The sequence below is a fragment of the Centropristis striata genome, chromosome 23 (assembly GCF_030273125.1).
Source record: "Centropristis striata isolate RG_2023a ecotype Rhode Island chromosome 23, C.striata_1.0, whole genome shotgun sequence".
NCBI classification, from domain to species: domain Eukaryota; kingdom Metazoa; phylum Chordata; class Actinopteri; order Perciformes; family Serranidae; genus Centropristis; species Centropristis striata.
In genome coordinates, this window is record NC_081539.1 from 4,074,508 (window position 1) to 4,093,268 (window position 18,761).

The following is an 18,761-nucleotide window of genomic DNA, read 5'->3' on the forward strand; positions in this document are numbered from 1 at the left end:
GCCGCCAGACTCTCTATGTGCTGCAATGTAAATAGTCTAACTAACGGAACATTAATCCTGTTTTACTGGCGATGTTTGTCGCTGAAAGTGGGGGGAAAGTGTCTTTTTTAATAATTTTGGATTCTGCTAACACATCCACGTGCCTTTATTTTGAAAGCTACATGCGTTTGATCTTATTTTGAAGGTGGGTCTAACACGTTCGGACCGTAACGCCTTATGGTGTGTTTAATTTACATTTAAAGTCAGAACTTGAAAGTCGGAACTTGGAGCTCGGAAAAATGTCGAAAATTCTGACATTCATGTAGACCTTGAACGCACCATTACCCGCCGGACTCTCTATGTGCTGCAATGTAAATAGTCTAACTAACAGAACATTAATCCTGTTTCACTGGAGATGTTTGTCGCTGAAAGTGGGGGGAAAGTGTCTTTTTTAATAATTTTGGATTCGGCTAACACATCCATATGCTCTTATTTTGAAAGCTACATGTTTTTGCTTTTATTTTGAAGGCGGGTCTAACACGTTCTTACCGTAACGCCTTATGGTGTGTTTAATTTACACTCAAAGTCAGAACTTGAAAGTCGGAACTTGGAGCTCAGAACAACTTCGAAAATTCTGACATTCGTGTAGACCTTGAACGCACCATTACCCGCCGGACTCTCTATGTGCTGCAATGTAAATAGTCTAACTAACGGAACATTAATCCTGTTTTACTGGCGATGGTTGTCGCTTTTATTTAAGGCGTCATATTTTGACAGTCTTCTTGCAAATTCTGTGGTGGATTCTGCTAACACATCCATGTGCTCTTATTTTGAAAGCTACATGTGTTTGCTTTTATTTTGAAAGGCGGGTCTAACACGTTCTTACCGTAATGCCTTATGATGTGTTTAATTTACACTCAGAACTTGAAAGTCAGATCTTTGAGCTCAGAACAACGTCAAAAATTCAGGGGTCAAAAGTTTACTTTTCCCCCCTATAAAATAGAGTAAAATGCACCTTTTTGCAGTACACCATCTGATGATCGAAGAGGAAAAACATTCTCTGTTGACTCTTGGCCTGGGGCTGGGACAGCTTGCTCAACTCCCCTGAAAAGACGAGATCAGAGCTCCTGCTGAGGATGTCTTCTCCCTGCAGAGATTTAAATACACACACACACACACACACACACACAGACACACACACACACACACACACAGCTGTTACTGGCTATTCGTCCCTGTTGCCGTTGTAGTGAACAGTACAAAGCTGCTTCTTGCCACACCTCCCAGTCCTCTATGGAGCTCTGCCACTGGGCGATCTTGTCTATGTTCTCAAGGCGCCGCTTCCTCTCGTTGATCAGCCGCGCCACGTTCTTCATGGCGTTTAAGGCCGCCTGCACATCTGTGTAGTCCCTGAATCAGAAAGCAGAGAGTAACATGCAGTTGGTGTGTGAAGTTGAAATATAAATGATGAATTTGGTGATTTGATATTTTTCTTATAGTCCAAAAGTTTCATGAAAACAAAAACAACAATAATAAATGCATTACACTAACATGTGTTTCTCTGTGTTTTATTTTGTGTGCCTTAGAGCTACATTATTGTCCAAAAGCTATTACAAACACATCATTGAGCCAAACTGTTGCACTACACCATGGGTCTCAAACTCGCGGCCCACGGGCCAATTGTGGCCCTCGTGATGATATTTTGTGGCCCCCACCTTGATATGAAAGTTTAATGTGAGTTTTATATGAATGGCACTTTACCGTGTTGTGTGTGGAAGGTCCCTTTAATTACTTTTTTTGGTAATTTTATGTCTTTTTTTGGTAATTCTGTGTCTTTTTTGGTCATTTTGTGTCTTTTGTAAGAAATTTAGTTTTTTTCTATCATTTTGTGTCTTTTTTTTTGGTAATTTTGTGTCTTTTTTGTAATTCTGTGTCATTTTTTGGTCATTTTGGTTTTTTTGTAATAATTTTGTCTTTTTTAGTAATTTTGTGTATTTTTTGGTCATTTTGGGTCTTTTGGGTAATTTTGGGTCTTTTAAAAAAAAATAATTTTGTGTCTTTTTTGGTCCTTTTGTGTCTTTTTTAAGAAATTTAGTTTTTTTCTATAATTTTGTGTCTTCTTTTGGTAATTTTATGTCTTTTTTAGTAATTTTGTGTCATTTTTTGGTCATTTTGTGTCATTTTTTGGTCATTTTGTGTCTTTTTTTTAAATAATTCTGTGTCTTTTTTGGTCATTTTGTGTCTTTTTTAAGAAATTTAGTTTTTTTCTATCATTCTGTGTCTTTTTTTGGTCATTTTGATACTGCCTCCAGTGGCCCCCAGGTAATTTGAGTTTGAGACCCCTGTTGTAAAAGATTAAAGACATTAACTACCTTTGTCCAGTTGACCAATGACATTACAATTGATTCTTTCCCACTACATGCACCAATCAATCCCCTCAGAAAGAGCTTGCAGTAACCTGTGCTGTGGGTTGGTGTATTTGAGCAGCTCAGCCAGCTGCAGTGGGTACTTGCAAATCTTCTGAACTGGAGTGAGCAGGAAGCCGTCCAAGGAAATGTCGATCATCTTTTGGAGGAGCCTGCAGGCCTCGAAGAAGAATACATACTTGTTGATCTTCATGACCTTAGAGAGCTGGACGCAGGCGTTGGGATGGTTGTTGCAATACTCTGAATAAATCTGGAAATCTGTTTGCTACACATAAAAGACAACAACAAGGGTTAGAAGCAAGAAAACCATTAGGATAGACTAGTTAACCCAGACAAAAAAAGGTACGCACAAGGGTTCGTCAACCATTTTGTTTATTTTCTGAGCCCAAAAAGGGCTGAAAACACCCTCAATAATCATCGCTAGAGTCTTTTTTTAACCCTCTGGAGTCTCCAAATAATCCAGACTTGTTGCCTCCATCAGACTAGAAAACAAAGCAGCGTGGAGCCCTACTGTAAATTTACCTCTAAAGTTCTGGCTGTAAACTCCATGAGGCCAGTTTCAGTTTGATGATGATATACCAAGTAAAACTGGAGACAAGCTCAAATAGATTTAGTATCAAATGATAGAACTGGATGGAACCCTCTTATATGTTAGATTTGACACCTTTGGTCACATTTGCAACATTTAAACATTTTTATCGAGCATGATAGTGTTTTAAAAGAAAAAAAAAAGATTCAAAATTACATTTTATGTTGGACTAAAGGACTAAAAAAGGCACAAAATGACCAAATAAAGACACAAAATGACTAAAAAAAGACACAAAATGACAAAAAAAAGACACAAAATGACAAAAAAAAGACACAAAATGACCAATAAAGACACAACATACCTAAAATAAGACACAAAATGACAAAAAAAGGACACAAAATGACCAAAAAAGACACAAAATACCTAAAAAAGACACAAAATGACAAAAAAGGACACAAAATACCTAAGAAAAGACAAAAAATGACAAAAAAAAGGACACAAAATACCTAAAAAAGACACAAAATGACAAAAAAATTACACAAAATGACTAAAAAAAAAGACACAAAATGACAAAAAAAGACACAAAATGACTAAAAAAAAGACACAAAATACCTAAAAAAAGACACAAAATGACAAAAAAAAGGACAGAAAATGACTAAAAAAGACACAAAATACCTAAAAAAAGACACAAAATGACAAAAAAAGGACACAAAATGACTAAAACAAAGACACAAAATGACCAAAAAAGACACAAAATACCTAAAAAAAGACACAAAATGACAAAAAAAGGACACAAAATGACTAAAAAAAGACACAAAATACCTAAAAAAGACACAAAATACCTAAAAAAGACACAATATGGGTGCCATACAGTAATATCTCTCTGGTGGCATCATTTTGAAAGACTAATGCTGAAACTCCTAGTCTTCCTGTGAGATCTGATGGATGTTTGAGACTCTGGTTTGCTTACGTGTTCGAGGAAGCAGCAGCCGATCTCACTGAGGTGCGGCTGTTCTTTGTTGAACTTCTTCTCGAGGCCTTTCAGGAACTTCCTCTGGAATCGGTAGATGTCTTCGATGTTTCCAAAGATGGTGCGGAGCTGCTCCTCGTTGAACATGTCTGTTCGCTTGCGGCACTGTTTGATGTAACCCTGAGGGAACAGAAGAGGATCAGAACACGCTGTACAAACCTTTGGATTATTTATTCAGTCAGTCAGCAACAACACAAGACATGAAGCACAAAACACATGAAGAATTACATTTAAACATGCATCACACACAATAAATACACATGTTGTTGGAGGGTATGAGCTACTTGTTCTACTGTTATTAGCCCAGACAAGAGTTTTTCCTGTATTTATCAGGTCAGACTGTCTTGATTGATTTATGGCCAATTACAGATATTTAGTAAGTTGCTGTGTTTGCCTTTGATATACATTCTCAAGTTGTTTTTAAAGTAAATATAGATTAGATTAGATTAGATTTAACTTTATTGTCATTGCACTATAAGTACAAAGCAACGAAATCCAGATAGCATCTAACCAAAAGTGCTTAAGCAGCAGTGAATCATAGTGCAATATAAACAGGAATGAATTATATAAAAAAAATGCAGTATATACAGGTATAGTGGTTAAAAGGAAGAAATCTGAACATTTATATCAGGGATGTCCAGCCCATTTTCAAATGTTTGCCTTGTTCTTAGTGTAAAGAAGTCCAAGTCATTTCTGAAAACATTTACAATGAATGAACAATCCATTTAGAAAACAGACGGGGAACAGCCTGATATGTCTTAAGAAAAATAAATGTAATTTCAGCACTGTCCTACAGAGTCTAACTGCAGTAACTACACAAAGAGTAAAACTGAGAAAAACAGCTTTAAAGTTTTTTTTAACGTTTTTTAACTGGCCAGCCAAATTAGTTATAGCTAGATAAGTGATATGACACTTATTTCTACATGTATTGATGATGTCATTTTTATGCTCAAAAATCATGACGATTTATTTGACCTTTGACCCCAAAAATGTAGTTACTGCACTCTGTTTTTGCTGTAAAAGGTTCTAATAGTGATGCACAAACAGAGAGCAGTAACTACAATGGAACCTGGTCTCACAGAAATCCGTGAAATAGCCACAGATTCGCTTAACTCAAAATCCGTGGAATAGCCACGGAATCACTCAAATTTCCATGAAACTGACACGGATTTCGCTACAATGCAAGTTAATGACAGTCATATCCCGTGGCTATTCGTGTTCCAAGTCACGTGACTTTCAAGGTCCCGGCGGTCAGAACAAAAAACATGGCGGACAGTTCTCTCATTTTTAGTGAAAAATCAATATTTTGACTTAGTTTCTGCATAAAAATGGATTTTGATCACATTTCTAGCGAGAAATATTTGTTTTATTTTCTAAATATTCACTCAGTGAATGTACATAATCACTTTGTATGTTGGAATAGCCACGGGATATGACTGTCATTAACTTGCATTGTAGCGAAATCCGTGTCAGTTTCACGGAAATTTGAGTGATTCCGTGGCTATTCCACGGATTTTGAGTTAAGCGAATCCGTGGCTATTTCACGGATTTCTGTGAGACCATGTTGATATAATGTTGTTGTCTTCTTTCTGCTTGGTTAACAATTCAAAGATTTGTGTATTTTAGACTTAATATTATAAAGTTAGGAATTAGACATTTTTCATGCTAATGCTAAAGGGCTCATTGGAGACCATACATGTGGTGCAGCATCAGGTTCTTATGATCTCATCCAGACCTCACAGATGTCCTTCAGGTGCTTGATGTAGTCTCTCTCTGTGCTCATGATCTCATTGATGACGTTGGTCCTCATTTGTTCCTTGCAGGGTAAACCGGGTCCCAGCAACAAGCCCAGACCTGCCCGGTTCTCCTCCCCAGCCTGGGCCTCCTGGAAGTGGCTCAGATAGTCTTCCATGGGTTCATCCTGGTTCACACGCAACTAAGGAGGACACAAGAACATATTGAAACCTTTGTATTATTAGTTGTTAATATTTTGTTTGTATTTTTTATTTTCATCTAGCTATGTCATTTAAGTAAAGTATAGTTATTTATAGGTTTAAGAGGGAAGGTCAAGTATTTCTTGTACTGTTCTTTCTTTATGATTGTATGTTTTTTTAAGGGCAAACAATAAATAAATAAATAAATAACATTATTCCCTGTATTTATTTTATTTTCAACAAACTCTAAAAAATACACATGAATTGGAGCAGAAGCTTCTGGTATTTGTATATGGTATATTTTTGATAAGTGATTTCATGATAATAACACTGCTTTTTCTTATTTGTAGATCTGTCTGCATAGGAGTGTGTTTATTACTATCTCCTAAGGAATATCTGAGTTGTTTTTTGATCTGGAAATGTCCTTTTTCATTTTGTGTTTCTTTTTTGGTCTATTTGTGTATTTTTGTGGTCAATTTGAGTCCCTTTTTGCTAAATTTTATGTCATTTTTTGGTCATTTTGTGTCTTTTTTTGATCATTTTGTGTCATTTTGTGTCTTTTTTGTTCATTTTGTGTCTTTCTTTTATCATTCTGTGGTCAATTTGTGTCTTTTTTGGTCATTTTGTGTCTTTCTTTTATCATTTTGTGTCTTTTTTGGTCATTTTGTGTCTATTTTTGATCATTTTGTGTCATTTTATGATCAATTTGATTCTTTTTTGGGTAATTTTGTGTCTGTTCAGACAAACCCCAAAGTATTAAGTTGTTACTTTCCAAGGAGTCTCTGGCTTGAAGCTGACTGTTACACACTCAGGAGGTCAGAATGGACCTTTAAACTGATAGCAAAGGACTAAAAGTAACAATAAAATATAAAAAATATATATAAATGCACAGACAGAGAGATGTTTAAGTTGTTGTCTGCTTCATTATTTGTCCAAAATTCATCGTATCAACTGAGTTTGTCTGACCTGAACTGTGAGATTCTGAACATGATGTTAAAATGGCGGTCGAGACTCAAAAAGGTTGACAACTCCTGGTGTATTTAACTGTAAAATAAGGCACATCCTGTCTGAAAACGATGCAGAAAAACTAGTGCTGATGATCCTCCAGCTGTTATTATGATGGTCCTGTTTATTCCCCTGCTAGCATTTTGAAGTTAGCAAAATCTCTTACGAGTGGCCAGTTGCACCGGCGCTACCATAATGGTAAGGTCGGCGCAACCTACCATCGCTAAATTTGCTATTTTATAATTATTATAAATTTATTATAATTTTACAAAAACAGTTGCACAAGTGGCCAGTTGCACCGGCGCTACCATCGGCCCAACCAACCACTGAACGCTGTTTTATAATATCAAAAAAGCATTTTAAATTTAGCAAAAATTGCTATTTTAATAATATAACAAGACATTTTAATCTTACAAAAACATCTTGCCTACCCAGGTCTCTTCACGGACAGCCGGGTGAAATATAGCAATTCTGCTAAGCCTGTTTGTTCAACCATCTTCTCATGTCTCATGTTTCATGTTGCAATGTTTAATGGCTCTGTACTGTCTGTCCTAAATAAAATTCATTCATTCATTCATTCATTCATTCAACAGGAGAGAGTCTCACCCGTACGAAGCTGGCGGGGAACCAGCCCTCGCTGTCCATGATGCGACCCCACCACCACTCCTTGTTGGTGGCGTCCACTACTTCGATGACATCACCGGCCTTAAAGCCCAGCTCCTGGTCGTCCATGGTGACGTGGTCCCACAGGGCCTCAGCATACACCACACTGCCATCACTGATCAGCTGCAGGGGAAGGATCACAGCCAGGGTTAATAAAGCTAGACCTGAAAACATACTCAAGTGGTCTAAAGCTAATGCTGCGGTCCAAGGGTTACTTTGAATTTACACTGAAAAAAGTTAGCATGTTAGCATGTTGCAATAAGCATGTTGAACGCTTAAAATAAGAAATAACTCTTAAAACAAGATAAATTAAAGCTGCAAGCAGCGATGAACTGGTCAGAGCAGAGTGACCTGATGATTATTTGGTTCTTACCAAGATAAAAAAAAACTTTTTGTGTCTGTTTTTTGGTATTTTTTTGTGTTTTTTTTTTGGTCATTTTATGTCTTTTTTGTGATTTTACGTCTTTTTGTGTCTTTTTTGTGTCATTTTTGTGTCTTTTTGTGTTTTTTTTGGTCTTTTTTTGTCATTTTGTGTCTTTTTACATCTTCTTTTGGTCACAAAATGACCAAAAAAGACAAAAAATGTACAAAAGATGAAGCAGTGATGAACTGGCCCAAGCAGAGTGACCTGACGATTATTTGTTTCTTACCAAGATTTTAAAAAAAAAAACTTTAGATTTAGAAGTGTTAAATAATTGATCTTGTTTTAAGAGTTAATTTCTTATTTTAAGTGTTCAACATGCTTATTTCTAGATTTAACAATGTTAATTTAAGACATCTTGTCAACAAACAAAAACAAAAAAAAAAAGGAAACATGAATTTAGCCCAAACAGAAATATAGAGACTGGTAATATACACAGATTCCAGGATAAAAAGAGAATCATATGAAACGTTGTTAAATCTAGAAATAAGCATGTTGAACGCTTAAAATAAGAAATTAACTCTTAAAACACTTAAAACTTAAAACTCTTAACACTTCTAAATCTAAAGTTTTTTTTCTTGGTAAGAAACAAATAATCATCAGGTCACTCTGCTGGGGCCAGTTCATCACTGCTGGCAGCTTTAATTTATCTTGTTTTAAGAGTTAATTTCTCATTTTAAGTGTTCAACATGCTTATTTCTAGATTGAATAATCTTAATTTAAGAAATCTTGTCAAGGTAAATTATCTGTCCAGGCAGCAAGATCATTTCCCTCAGATTTACTGTTTTATCTGGTTTTTAGACTAAACACCTTTTTTTACAGTGCACTAGCTGTGAAGTCTTCAGCGTAAAAAATGAGAAATCAATGAGAAGCTAATGTGAAAGCAGCCTGAGACGGGAGACACAGAGAGGAAAGAGGAAGTGAAGGAGACGGAGGAAGGTGAGGAGTCCAGAAGGAGATGAAGCCGCTGTTATTGATGAAGACACTGCAGTGGTAATATTTCACACTGCCTTGTACACACTGCCAGTTTCACTGCGTCAATATGGCCCCAGACTCTACAGAGGCCATGCTCAGCCTCTCATTCCTGCAGAGACAACACAAATCCTGCAGCCCTCCATCCCTCCATCCCTCCATCCCTCCATCCCTCCATCCCTCCTCTCAGCAGCTCCCTCTCTTTTAGAGAAACCAGAGAGGAAGTCTGCGTGTATTTCACATAAAGAACCTCGCTGGTGTTGCTGAAGACGTCTTATTCTGTCTTCTGTCTGTGATCTGGCTCCTGGCTCCACTGAGCCATCATGGCGATGAGGGAAGCAGATGATATGGCTGTTGCTAGGCAACACCACCCACACCATCTTACCTCTCCGTTACCCGTCTTTCCAGAATCATCTTTGACTACGTGACAGTACACCATCCCCTTATTAAATGTCACGATAGTAAACAGCTGTAAACATCATGACGGGGCTTATAAAGCATGAATAAGGGTCACTATGGCGCGCACACACACACACACACACACACACACACACACACAAACACAAACACACACTACAAATTATTTGTTTCTTACCAAGATGAAAAACTTATATTTGGAAGTGTTAATAATAATAATAATTTATCTTGTTTTAAGGGTTGATTTCTTATTTTAAACGTTCAACACACACACACACACACACACACACCTAATAGTAACCTTTAACCCTAAAACACAGTCTGAACTCTCAAACAAGCCTTTAAAGAAGTGAGGACTGGCCGAAAATGTCCTCACAATGTTGGTTCAAAAACGTGTTCCGGTCCTCTTTATGTAGGAAGAACAAGAACACACACACACACACACACACACACACACACACACACAAAAATATTTGTTTCTAACCGAGATGAAAAAACTTATATTTGGAAGTGTTAGATAATTTATCTTGTTTTAAGGGTTGATTTCTTATTTTAAACATTCAACACACACACACACACACACACACACACACACACACACACACACACACCTAATTGTAACCTTTAACCCTAAAACACAGTCTGAACTCTCAAACAAGCCTTTAAAGAAGCGAGGACTGGCCGAAAATGTCCTCACAATGTTGGTTAAAAACGTGTTCCGGTCCTCTTTATGTAGGAAGAACAAGAACACACACACACACACATACATACACACACACACACACTACAAAATATTTGTTTCTTACCAAGATAAAAAAAAAGGGTTAATTTTCTTATTTTAATCGTTCAACAATTTTTCTGGGCACTCTGACATGAACACATGTAGAATCTAGGGCTGGGCGATATATCGACATAAAAAATATATCGATACATTCTTAAATGTGATGTGGAATTAGACCATATCACATATATCGATATAGTTAAAAAATGTTCTTTCTTCGTATATAAATGCTGCTCTTACTAGGGTTTGTCATATTTAGTTCTTTTGTAATGTTCGTTATTCTTTTCTCATATAAATATATTTATTTCATAAAAAGTTTGGCCTATTTTATTTCATAGGCTATTTTTATTAAAGATATTTTTATTTAAATGTGGAGCTTTATGGAGCTTTCACTTTTAAAAAAAGGTGCTCCTGTTAAACAGTATTTATGTTCACTTAAATTAACAGCGTCAATAAAACTACTTGTGACATGTCATATTTGGCTTTGACTGAACATTTGCTCTCATTTTGCAATAAAAATTTCGGGATATATATCGTATATCGATATTCAGCCTAAATATATCGGGATATGACTTTTGGTCCATATCGCCCAGCCCTAGTACACTGCAAAAAAAGAAAAGTTGGGTGAACTCAAAATTTCAAGGCAACAAACTTTGATAAAATTTTAAGTTGGACAATTAAACTAAATATTTTAAGTTTTGTTTTTGAGTTTGCTGAACTCTGAATTTCTTTGGCACGATTGTAACGCCGCTATGAAATGTCAGCTAATGTTGTGACCACAATTTTTAGTTAGCATTGATACGCTAATGGCTACTCTTGTAGCTGTAACAAGCAGCGCCGCTAGCATCAGTTAGCCGCTAGCATCAGTTAGCCGCTAGCTTTCGCTAATGACCTAATTTCCCAACAAAGAAAAAAGAGTTATCAGAACTATTGTCCCTTGTTGTGAACCCCAACTTAAAGATATAAGTAACAACAACTCACCAACTTGTTTTTGAGCAGACAACTGGCTTCCTTTGTTGTGCTAACTTACATTATTGCCCTAAATGTCAATAATTTATATTTCCAAGTTTTACCAAATTAAATCACTGTTTTAGGCCAAAAAATACAAGTTGGCTTTTTTGCAGTGTAGACCCTGAAGTATACCTTTCAAAATAAAATGCTTCATATGCTATTTGCTTTTGCTGACTCCTAAATATGATGTCAGTGTGTGACTAGGTGTCCTAGTTTGAAAGAATAACGCACAAGGTTGAGTCAAAGAGGGCAACAACATGCAGCACAGTCGTTTTTCCTCTGCAGCCAATTACCAAAGGGAATATAAGCATTTTTTTAAAGCTCCTGTAAGTTTGGAGTAGAGTCCAAAAACACAGAGACACAGTTTTGAGATACATTTGGCTCGTCTGCTGAATGCTAACAGTTTCCTACAGACACAGAGTGACATTAACATCCCATATTATTATTATTATTATATTATTATTATTATATATACTGTTGCTGCCTTTACTATTATTACTATATACTGTAATATACTACTATTATTATTATACCGGCCTTATTTATTATTATTATTATTATTACTATTATTATTATATATCATATTATTTTACTTAAAATAACTTCATTTATATTTTTCATTTTATTTTATATTGTTTATTATCTATTATTACATATTATATTATATTATATTATATTATATTATATTATATACTGCACTATTATTATCATTATATACCGTCTAGTCACTATAGCATTGTTGCCATCATGTCACCAGTTTAATTATTACCATCATCTTGCCAACCAACCTACCAACTCATCTTCTTTTTTTAGCTTCTTAAGTGTCCTTGTTGTTCTATTCTGTGTGTTTTTCTATTGTTGTTTTTATTTATGCTACCTCAGTATTTTATTCTATTGTATTTTATTGTACTTGAATACCGAACTGCTGTGACAACCGAATTTCCCTTCGGGGATGAATAAAGTAATCTATCTCTCTATCTATCTATCTATCTATGTATCTATATTTAAAGCTTGCTTTAATTAATTTGTTATTGTCTTTTATCAGCTTAGGTGCTCGTTTCGGCAAAATCCCCCATGACATGTTTAGAATTTAGATTTTTTTTCTCCCACAATCTGTTAAAAATGATCATTTAATTTTAATTTAACAAGGCTGCAGATTATACACATTTTCTATTTCTTTAACATTCAACAAGCTGTGTTTTACCGCACATTTTGACAATATACACTGCAAAAAAGGTGTTTAGTCTGAAAACACTGTTTAGTCTGCATGGACAGATAGAAGAAGAAATTAACTCTTAAAACGAGATCAATTATCTAACACTTCTAAATCTAAAGTTCTTTTTTTTTTTTATCTTGGTCAGAAACAAATAATCATCAGGTCACTCTGCTCGGGCCAGTTCATCACTGCTGGCAGCTTTAATTTATCTTGTTAATTGTTAATTTCTTATTTTAAGTGCTCAACATGCTTATTTCTAGATTTAATAATCTTAATTTAAGAAATCTTGTCAAGTGAAATTATCTGTCCATGCAGCAAGATCATTTCCCTCAGATTTAGTGTTTTTATCCTGTTTTTAGACTAAACACCTTTTTTGCAGTGTAAAAACTCAAGATAATAGCTAGTACACAATAATGCTAAAAGCAGAAAAGAATGTTAAATTCAGTATTATGTCAGCACTAATTCCATCAGTCATGTCATACCCACGAACATTTTTACTATCCTGTTATGTTATTTTAAAAAATGATACTAAATCAATGCTGAAATTGGCAGATCAGATCCTATTTTCCTCTTTTCACTCCTGTTGAAACTGCCAAGTTGTATTTTCAGAACACAATCAGCTGGTTATCTAAGAGTGTGTTACATCACCTGGAAGCCCTCTGCTACACTACTGTTGCCTTTAAACGGTTGGATAATCCAAACCACAATACCATTTTATCAAACTAATTCACTGCAAAAACCAACTGACCAAAAAACAAGAAATAAATAAATAACTACAGAGTTCGTACACCTTTTCCAGGGTCAAATTCAAGCACTTTTCAAGCACTTTTAAGGTCCAAATTCAAGCTTTTCCAGCATCTTACAGCTGTGGTAAATGAATTACAAAAATACTTCGAATACATACATACAAACTGAAAATGATTATTTTACGTTTTAATTTCAGGTTCTCCAACTAATTATATTTCTATTCTATAGGATTTTGTTGTTAAAGAATTTAAAGATACAATTTTAAGCACATATAAGTCGAACTTACACTGATTTATTTCTGTTTTTTAAGAAACATGAAACAGGATCTGGCAAGAAAAGGAGACTAGGAGTCATTGATTTCTACTGACAGTTAAAGCTGTGTGTCGTCTGCATAACAAGAAACTAAATCAAACATAAAATATAAACTATGTGGATGAATTAGGACCTGAAGTGGGCTTAAATATGTCCAATAAAAATAGTATTAAAGGGGACATATTGTGTAAATGTTCATATTCATACTTGTATCCAAAATTCAAGCACTTTTCAAACCTTGAAAACACAAAATTAAAATTCCTGCATTTTCAAGGGTTTCAAGCACCTGTACAAACCCTGATAACTAGAATTAAGCAAATAATGCTCGAAACAAGTAAAAGTATCTGCCAGTTTATTTGCCAGCTTGAAATAAATACAAATATATTTATTTTGAGCAATTGTGGCTTGGTTAGCCAAACTGTAGTAACATTAAAATAAGCCAGAAATACTTGAAACGAGCATGTTTTGGTGGTAGAAAATGCCTTTGAAATAGAATTCAACGTACATGCAACTAAAACTCTCAATTGGAGCCAATATTTTAGGTAAAAATCCACCATATTCAACAGTTGAATAGCTTGAAAAAGCATGAAAAAGCTCACAATGTCAATCCTAAAAAATAAGATAATTAAATAAGCACATAAATGGTCCGTAGGTAAATTATACTCAAAACAATATAATTAATATGCTATTGCTAGATATAAGAAGAAAATACTTGGTAAACTTCATGTTTTTTGCATGTTTTTTGCATGTTTTTTGCATGTTTTTTGCGTGTTTCTACAAACTAACACAACATCCGGTAACACTTTACAATAACCATAATTTATAAATGGTAAATAGATAGTTCATTAAAGTTTAATCATCATTTAGAAACCATGTATAGTCCATTTGGAATGGTAATTAGATCGTTTATTAATGTTGAACTATCATTTATAAATGACAAATAGATGGTATATTAATGTAATTGATAGTAATTTTACCATTAACAAACAATTAAATTATAATTATTAGTTTATTAATAGTTTTGCACCCATTATAACATCTTTAACACTATAGTTTAAGTATGTAAATTATTTCAAAATTATTCATATACCTTTAAGAAATTGGTTGAAAACATTTAAAGATTAAATATGTATATAGCACTTTTGTAAATGGCTAATAATTGGTCTATAAACCATCTATAAACATTACTTAGATGGTTATTGTAAAGTGTTACCCAACATCCCATGCTGCTGCTGCTGCTGTTTAATTTAAACTGTTTTCTATATTTCAGAGAATCAACAGTTCCCATGTACAGAACCTTCCCAACAATTAAACGTATCTAAAGAGTAAAAACACTGTTTATTCCTCTGTAAGCCTACATCCCACATCCATCTTTATGTTGCACTGAAGTGCTCACTTTAACACCAAAGGTCTATTTATCTGATGCTGAAAATAGCCGACAACTATTTCTGCTGTTTGAGTGACAGTGACAGGCTTCATCTGAAATCACTCTGTTTCTACTTTTTATTGGAACTATAATAAATATTTGTGAAACATATTTATAGACTCATTCAGTCAGAACCGATGGGGGAATAGGGAAGTCAAAAACTATTGAGAGATGGACTGAGTCATTGTTTTTTTAGGTCTTTGTATGGAATTTGTTGACAATTAGTAAAAAACATAAAAACATAATTCCGAGCCATCCAACACCCCAATCTGAATTATGTTTCCTGCATTGTGGAGGTACTGGAGGGTGAATTCACAGAGACAGATATTGCAAAACCATTAACATTAATTGTTGTTTATAAGAGAAAAAAATATCTAACCCTCTATGGTACGAATTATGATGCCAGCTAGGAAAAAAGTGGGGTTTTTTTTGTCTTAAAATAGACATAATCTGAAGAAATTTTATCATTCTTTTTTTTTTTGGAACGGTGCACAAGTGAAAAAGAAAGTTTTAAGAATAAATTTTAACATAATTTATTGAATAGACATGTGTAAAAGATTCAGTAGCTTCAACAGGGTACAATACGTAACATTTTGAATAAAAAAAAAGATAAAAGGAACTTTTTTAACCGGTTTCTTGTGTGAATGTTGCCTGTAGGAAACATTGTACCATTGAAACAAATGTCTTGACCAGTCTAAGTGTATGAAACTATCAAAATGAAGGGCCATGAAAGGACGTTTTGAGTGTTTTTTGTGGCGCAAAATGGCAACGTTTCCTTTGGAAAAGTCTGCAAAATAGGGTTTCAATATGGCCTCCTGGAGGTCATGTGACAAATTACAGCATTGCTATTGGTTCCCTATACTCTTCACTCTTTTTTAAAGTATCGCATCACTCAAAAACATGCATTATAGAAATTTGACAGGCTAAAAATTGGGGCAACACCATACCATAGAGGGTTAATTGGATTTATAATGGATGTGAGTGGATGACTTCGCAGCTAGAGTGAAGAGAGGCTGTACATATACGTATTGCATCACTCAAAAACATGCATTGTAGAAATTTGACAGGCCAAAAATGGGGCAACACCATAGAGCAGTGATTCCCAACAGGGGGGGCGCCAAAGATCCACGGGGGGTGGTGAAGCCCTTTTGATTTTAAGGGATGTATAAATCTAATGTGTTAAATATAGATGAGTCAGCATTTAATTCATTAGTGGGACAAAAACAATTATTTGTAAAATAATGTGTAACATCCCTCCTGCAGTATACACAGGTAACCTCACCTAGCGGTAACCTCACCTGGTGGTAACCTCACCTGGCGGTAACCTGACCTAGCGGTAACCTCACCTAGCGGTAACCTCACCTGGCGGTAACCTCACCTGGCGGTAACCTCACCTTGCGGTAACCTCAACTTGCGGTAACCTCACCTAGAGGTAACCTCACCTAGCAACAGAAACACAGAGCTAATGGAAAAACGGCGAAGCGTCAGGGAGACGAAATGCTGAATATCTCAAAAAGAAGAAGAGAGGGTACCATGAAAGTTACATTGAGTTCGGCTTAATAGAAGCAATGGACAATGGGGGGGTCGCCAAAGTTCACAATGGTAAAAATGTGAGTCCCTCAAGAAAAATGTTGAAAACCATTGGTTTAGATGGTTAACAATTCTGATAAAACCAGTCGTTACAGGCTCCTATGCTCGTATATATAACAAATCCCTCTTGTTTCCATGTTTCTGATAACAACAATGTACACAAATCATCCATTCTCACACAAAAAGATCTTCCCTCTCCTCCCAGTTGTACCTGTGTTCTGCTTCTGCCATGTTGGACACCCATCAATCTCAGCAACCGGGGGAGTCCTCCTGTGCTGCTGCTGGGTCCCTTTGTGTTTTCAGTTTATCTCGGCTTTTCCTCCATTTAGCATGGACTGTGTCTGTGTGTGCATGTGTGTTTATGTGAGAGTTCTGTGTGTGTGTGTGTGTGTGTGTGTGTGTGTGTGTGTGCGTCCTACTGGAAGGCCAGCAGGAACATGAGCACCACGTTGATGATGATGAGGAGCATCATGATGAGGAACACCACCACCTTCTGGGTGTCGGGGGGGAGGTTGCAGCGCAGCATGGTGCTGAAGAACCCAAACCTCTGTCTGTTCCACCTCCCCGAGCCGCTGCCGCGAGCCATCAGCCCCCTGGATTCCTCCTCCTCCTCTTCCTCAGCACCGCTCCCCCTCCCCCGTCGCCGCTCCCTCAGCGCCGAGCCTCCGCACCACACCGCGTCGGCTCCTCGTCCTCCTCCTCCCGCCTCCCGGCTCGACCCGTCGCTCTCCTCTAGGACGGTTCTCCTCCTCCGCTCGACTCCAGCGGTTGCCTCGTCTGCTTCTCCTGCCACTTTGCCAGCTGCGGAGCGCCGCCCCGGCCTGCCAGTGGAGGCTAGGTGCCTGGATCTGTGTCGGCGTGTGTGAAATCTGAGCGCTGAGCGTTACGTAGCGAGTACCCCAACCCCCCAACCTCCCCAACGACCCTCCCCCCCCACCCCCCCTTGTCCTCCTTTACTCCCTTTTTTTTCCTGAGAACCAGGCACCTTTTTCTCTCTTTTTTTCACTCTCTATCGTCCAACAGTTTCCTTTCCTCTTGGTTGCTCTTCTCTCTTTCTCGGTCAGGATGTCAGGATGAAAGATGCTGCATCTCTCCGCTTCGTGGTCATCCCCCCTTTTGGTTTTTTCCTTCGTCTTCTTTTTATATCCCTCTGTTCCTTTGTTTTTCTTCCCTGTTTCTTTCTTTCTCTCTACCTCTTAAACCAACCGACTGTCCGTTCTTCTTCTTCTCTGCCCACGTTTTCTTTTTATTAAGAGCTGCAGCTAAAATGGAGCTCTGCCTGGAGCTGCGCTGCCTCAGCCATCCATCTAACCACCACGATCACACTCTCCTTTCACCCCCTCCCTCTCTTCCTCGCTCTCCTTCCCTTTTTTTTGTGTGCCCACCCATGCATAGCTGGCAGCCAATGAGAATGCAGTATGTGTCACTGTATCCTGGATACCAGAGTAATTGAAGCAGCGCCATAGCAACCCCTGGGTGACGGGGGGTTGGGGGGTGTTGTGATGAGAGAAGAGACAGAAGGAGGGGTATGGTGGAGGCCATCTTGAATAATGGATGGATCTCAAGGGAAATATTGTGTATGTGTGAGTGTTGGTGTGTGTGTGTGTGTGGTAATGTGTTATGGCAATCAATGTCACCTGACTGAGAGAAGCTGCTGCTACTTCATGTTAACAATAACTGGAGCATTAACTGGGATGTTAGTTTTGGCTAGCAAAAAAACAAAATGTTTGTTACTGACCTCATAAAACTGAGCAGCGACTCCTTGGAGTGTCTGTTAGTCCAACCAAACACTGAACAAGACATTTAATGAACAAAACGTTCAAATAAACTGTCATTAAGTGAAAATACAGTGAAAGGGTCAAAGTTATGAGACCAAACCACTAAACGTCCTTTTTTATATCTATATAACGTTATATATAACTTTATTGACACGTTGCCGTGGATACGCATTGTTCTGCTTCTCTCCTGATGACGGCTCGCCTTGTTAGTGACCTGTCAATCAAAGGTAGCCCCGCCCCAAATCATACGATTCTTTATCTTCTATTTTCTTCTAGATGGGGCCATTATTTACACTATTAACATCAGATTGTCTTGAAGAAGATTTTTTACTAGTGATTGAAAAAATTCTGAGATAATAAATCAAGTGAGAAGTTTTCTCATTTTGCATTGAAATGAATGGACAAAAATGTTTCTGCAGCCAAACTTAGCGCCCCCTGCTGGAATGTTCGGTAGCATGCAGCTTAAGACACTTCCTGGTTTGCCTCCCTGCTCAGACCAGGAGGTTGCCACCTGGTTGAGACGA

At 36.8% G+C, this 18,761-nt stretch overlaps 1 protein-coding gene across 5 annotated transcripts in view; it reads right to left on the minus strand.

The window, feature by feature from the left end:
* The window catches only part of arhgef4 (Rho guanine nucleotide exchange factor (GEF) 4), a 98,759-nt gene that overhangs the window by 7,057 nt on the left and 72,941 nt on the right, over nucleotides 1-18,761 (minus strand). For 4 of the 5 annotated variants that reach the window (XM_059326916.1, XM_059326915.1, XM_059326918.1 and 1 more), the window contains 6 exons: nucleotides 7,510-7,689; nucleotides 5,700-5,900; nucleotides 3,905-4,084; nucleotides 2,438-2,670; nucleotides 1,260-1,389; nucleotides 995-1,126 (listed from right to left, as the gene is read on the minus strand). In XM_059326916.1, the coding sequence (XP_059182899.1) occupies nucleotides 995-1,126; nucleotides 1,260-1,389; nucleotides 2,438-2,670; nucleotides 3,905-4,084; nucleotides 5,700-5,900; nucleotides 7,510-7,689 (1,056 nt within the window). Of the gene's footprint in view, nucleotides 1-994; nucleotides 1,127-1,259; nucleotides 1,390-2,437; nucleotides 2,671-3,904; nucleotides 4,085-5,699; nucleotides 5,901-7,509; nucleotides 7,690-16,670; nucleotides 16,842-18,761 lie in introns of those variants that run through there. The other variant, XM_059326919.1, reaches the window with a different exon arrangement.